The 4553-nt window shown below is 46.0% G+C and overlaps 2 protein-coding genes across 2 annotated transcripts in view; one reads left to right on the forward strand and one right to left on the reverse strand.

The window, feature by feature from the left end:
- On the reverse strand, positions 1-4168 carry LOC123079897 (AUGMIN subunit 7). Its single transcript, XM_044502727.1, has 9 exons — positions 3904-4168; positions 3679-3764; positions 3534-3595; positions 3303-3394; positions 2943-3068; positions 2665-2755; positions 2386-2493; positions 2132-2230; positions 1-411 (listed from the first exon to the last, which is right to left on the reverse strand). Exons 1-9 carry the CDS (start codon positions 4035-4037, stop codon positions 223-225), a joined length of 987 nt encoding a protein of 328 aa, XP_044358662.1. The 5' UTR covers positions 4038-4168; the 3' UTR covers positions 1-222.
- Positions 4169-4255: 87 nt separating this feature from the next.
- The window catches only part of LOC123079898 (TLC domain-containing protein 2), a 13918-nt gene continuing 13620 nt past the window's right edge, over positions 4256-4553 (forward strand). The window contains exon 1 of the mRNA XM_044502728.1: positions 4256-4551. Within this exon, the coding sequence (XP_044358663.1) occupies positions 4345-4551 (207 nt within the window). The 5' untranslated portion in view covers positions 4256-4344. The remainder of the gene's footprint in view (positions 4552-4553) is intronic.

Below are 4553 nucleotides of genomic sequence, written 5' to 3' on the forward strand. Positions count from 1 at the left end.
TTTAACTAGTGCTATGCTATCAAATTTATAAGAATTGTTCATTGAACGTCACAAGTTACAACTGCAAAAGAATCAACAACCACACACAAATACACGACCACACCGACAATTGGAACACAAGCTTTACTCCGCGCCTCAACTGAAACCAAAAGGCAAACAACTGAATCACTACAAGCTTACACGTGTACCAGAGTTGAATCTTGGTATAAGATGGCCATAAAATCATAGCGTTTCACCCTGCTCCCGTGCCACGGAAGTTGAAAGGATGGCAAGGCTGTTGTTTAAGAACGTGAGCGCGGATTCACAGTCTGAAATGATTTTTGTGACGGATGAAGGCTCGCTTGAATTTGAAAGTGAACCAGCTGCCATTGCTGTATATGAATCTCGCAGGCTCCTCAAATTTCCAAGGAACTGCACATCATAAATAAACACTCAAGTCAAAGCATGTTTTGTATGAGTATGGTTGACGCCATCAGCACTTAGCCAGAGCACGCTAACTACTTGAAAGGACATGAATTACTACAAGAGCTGTAAAAGTTTGAAGGAAGAGGTGGTATTATTTTAAATAGATGACACAGCGTAATTCTACATAAAGCTATACCATGTTATCTTATACTCCCTCCGTCAGAAAAAGGTTGTCCCTCAAATGGATGTATCTAGCAGCAAGTTGCTAGATACATCCATTTGAGGAACAATCTTGGGACAAGCTCTTTCGGACGGAGGGAGTACTACCATTTTGGAGATACATTTCATAGAACAGAATACAAGGACCACTCACTAAACAGAAACTTCCAGGCTTATAGATATCTGAAACTACCCAGATTTGCTTTAGAATTGCAGCAGGGTGTTTAATTCCCGTTGACTAGAGTTCACAAGATAAGATAATATTGCCGGCCATCAGCATTTCAAAAATAACACCAATAAGGTTTATACGGAGGCTATTTTTGAGTTTTTTGACAGGGAAAAACAAACATCTGTCCTGTGCATTAAGTTCATGTTGCAGGACAATAAATAACATATGATGATAAAACGTCATTGAAATTGAAAGAAATGTCATAAAACTATGACAGTATTTGACATACTGAGTGCCTACTGACAAATGAACTTCTACTAGTAAGATGCCCGTGCGTTGCACGCAACACCGAAATGCATTGATCCGTGTCATCTCATGTTTAACAAATATTGATAGGTTTCTTCGGATATTCATTCTTCTCTAGAGCTCACAAGCATATGGGTGAATAGTAAATGTAGGAAAATAGATAAAAAAATATCTTTTGCAAACAAAAGCGTTCAAGTGTTCAACCTGCATCCAAAACTTCACGAAGAAATAACACTTATTGTGCTTTGCAAAAAATGATCTTCAAAAAATATTTTTTTGAGTATCGATTTTGTTTATTTTTTCTAGACAGCTATGAATGTAACTCAGGATGACTTGGAAGGGGGCAGAGGAGATGGCGAGGAGGAGGGGGTCGTGGCGGTGGTCGGCAATGCGGCCCAAGCGAAGGCATGAGAGGCGTTGGGGGCAGAAGACACCAAGAGCATCAACCTCTCCAGATTCTTCTTATTTTGTCATGAGATGGCTAGATGAGGTGAGAGGCAGGGGGTTATCTACAAACGAGTAGTGGAGTGCGGGGGCCTTTTTGTAAAACTGACATAGTTTGTCTCAGATGCGTTGGATGTAAATCGAACGGTTGTAAATGAAGGATGGCAGGCACACCATCATCACCAACTCAGCTTTTTATAGGAGTAAGTACTAGCAAGAGGCCCATGCGTTGCATGGAACATCAAGATGCATTTATACGAGCTGTTTATCTCGTGGGAGACGAAGATGAACGAGGGAAGTCCTTATCTGCAAATGTGGAGAGGGGTGCGGGTATTTTTTTGCAAAATTGTCATAGTTTGCTTTCTATCTGTCAGATATAGATCGGACGGTCCATATTGCAGGATGGCAGGCACACCATCATCACCAACTCAGTTTTTTATAAGAGTAGAGATAAAGATACTATTTTCATCCCATCAAAAGTTCAAATAACCAGATCATGACATATAGGTCAGACCGTCAGAGATAGACAAAAAATTCAAATGAGCAACAAAGTGACCAGTAAACGAATAAAAAATATTCAGATAGTACCTTTAAAAGTGTGTTATAAGCCTCTAACAAGCGGTTAGCAGCTGGACCAAACCCATGCAACTGTGGCACCTCCATCATGTGGGTCCAAGGATGAATTTCCTACAACGGGCAAATAACTTATATCATCTAACAACTCAAAACACATGAAAAATGATAATCAGAAGTACAAATGATATCCATGTCAAGGTTGTTTGTCTGGAATATAAAGAGGAGATACAGGGAGAAAATTACATAACGATGCATAAGATATTCACCTTAGTGTATATCATATTGAAGGATTTTACTGTTTCAAGAAACGATTGCAAATGTTCCCTCAACTTCAACTCTGTCTCGGCATAGTCTTCGTTCGGATTATAGTCATACTGGGCAGCAGAGACCACTGTTAGCGCAAATAGCATACTACAGGATACCGTCAACAAACTAACAAACATGATATGCATGGGAATTTCAGATAGGAGTGTATAAATTGATTTTAAAAATACGATCACAACTATACGAATACAGAAGTAGGATCCAGTGCTGAGTTTATATACCTTTGAGGCTAGCTCCTGCACCATCTGTTGCAGATTTGACATCTTTTTGGTATACTCAGAGAGCTTCAACTCTAGTTCTGCTATATCAGGCCTGCAAAATGATAATTTAACTCAGTGAAATAGTGGTGGTTCACTGGTTCTTTAAATTGCTAGTCAACTGGGGGTCACAAGACGGCAAGATAGATTAATAAGTACCATTTAAGGGGTTATAAGGGTGCTAGAAATCCGAGCCCTCTAAATAACACAAATGATAAGAGCATCATATTGGGCGTACTTACAGGGGGTAAATTGATTGTATTTGGACATCTGCAGGAAAAAGCTTGCACTCCTCTGAAAATATTTGTGCCTGTTTCTCTGCAATGGAATCTACAAGTTGTACGTCCTTTGCCAACTGCTCATCAACACTGCCAGGGAGCAATTTGTCAGAAAATTTATGTTTTAGGTGCCCTAATACTGAGGTTAAAGCATCATCTAATATTTTCTGTACAACACAGTACATTTTGCATCAAATATTCCTTTCCGCTTACAGTGCTAGAAAATGTTTAATTGAAAATAGCTACCGTCATCAGAATCTGACTAATGCCTTTGTATAATCAGCATAGCAAAAGTATACCACAGACAGTAAAGTGCAAACCAACCTCCACTCTGGATTGTCGGCATAGCAGCTAGCTTCAACCAAGTCAACAATTAGACGGAGGAGCTCCACCCGCTCGTCGTAGCTGCCTCTGCCCTGCAATCCCACAAAAGATGACACACGTTGAATCTGAGTTTGCGATTCTCACACACCAGAGATCTGCCATCTGTGTGTAACAAAATCTAATACTCAACAAATGTAAGCCTCGTAGCACAAAGAGCTGCATTCCTCTCACCTGAATCGCCTCAGTGTCGACCGAAGGCGTGATACCCAGGAAATTCGCGATCTCCGCCAAGTCTGCATAACCCCAACCATCAGCACAAGGCACGAGCAAGCACTCCCAATTCGCTTCGGCGAAACGGGTGGAGCAGAAACCTTACGTTGGATCCTGCTGTTCTCCTCGTCGCGGTCGAGGCTGTCCCCCTGCCAGTTCTGCTGCGTGAACGGTGATCTGTCGCCCAGCAGCCTCCGGACCACAGCAGCAGCAGCAGGTCAGCAAACGAAACCCTCAATTCGGAAACCCTACGAGCCCCAGAACCCGTCCCGGAACACACGGCCGAGGACGGGCGGGGCGGAAATGCGGGGGCGGGCGGTGGCGGGCGTACCGGAAGAAGAGCCACTCGAGGAGGCGGTAGCGCTCGACGCCGGCGAAGAGGAGCGACTGCGCGGGCGCGCTGGCGCGCGGGTAGGCCAGCAGCGCCAGCTTCCGCTGGATCTCCTCCATCTGCTTCGACGCCATGGGGAGGGAATCAGCCCCCCGCTCGCGGCGGCCGGCCGGCTTCGGAGGCTGGTGGTGGTTGGGTTTGGGGGGGATCGAGCCGAGCAAGATGACGTTACGCTCGGGGCATTTCTTTTCCTCTTTCTACCTAGATCGAATTATTTTCGTTTCAAATTTCGAAGGATCGGTTCTCTCCTCGTGGTGGGGCCCGCATGTCGGGTTCCAGGCCCGTAAAGCAACCACCGAGCGGTCCAAGCGGCCGACGAAGAGGGTAGCGTGTGGACGGGTGCGGCTCTCGGCTCGCCACGCGGAGACGGCACGAGCCCCGATGCCGCCGCCCCGCCGCGCCGGCGCGGGCGACACGAGCGCCTTCTTCGCGGCGACGCTGGTGCTGTGGGCCGTGTCGGTGGGGTTCGAGATCGGCGCGCGGGGACGCCGCGAGCTGGCCGCCGTGGCCGCCGGCTTCGCCTTCTTCCAGGCCGCCAACACGGCCGTCCGCGCCGCGGTCTCCCGCGACCCGCTCTTCGTCAACACCGC

Source organism: Triticum aestivum, chromosome 3D, assembly GCF_018294505.1.
Source record: "Triticum aestivum cultivar Chinese Spring chromosome 3D, IWGSC CS RefSeq v2.1, whole genome shotgun sequence".
In the NCBI taxonomy this organism is placed as follows: Eukaryota; Viridiplantae; Streptophyta; class Magnoliopsida; order Poales; family Poaceae; genus Triticum; species Triticum aestivum.

What these genes read in the sequence shown, in the direction of transcription:
- LOC123079897 (XM_044502727.1), bottom strand. Translation starts at nt 4,037, where the DNA reads ATGGCGTCGAAGCAGATGGAGGAGATCCAGCGGAAGCTGGCGCTGCTG. An exon ending in GGAGAACAGCAGGATCCAAC is followed by an intron (nt 3,596 to 3,678) that starts GTAAGGTTTCTG and finishes GGGGTTATGCAG; the next exon opens with ACTTGGCGGAGATCGCGAAT. An exon ending in TCGACACTGAGGCGATTCAG is followed by an intron (nt 3,395 to 3,533) that starts GTGAGAGGAATG and finishes GTGGGATTGCAG; the next exon opens with GGCAGAGGCAGCTACGACGA.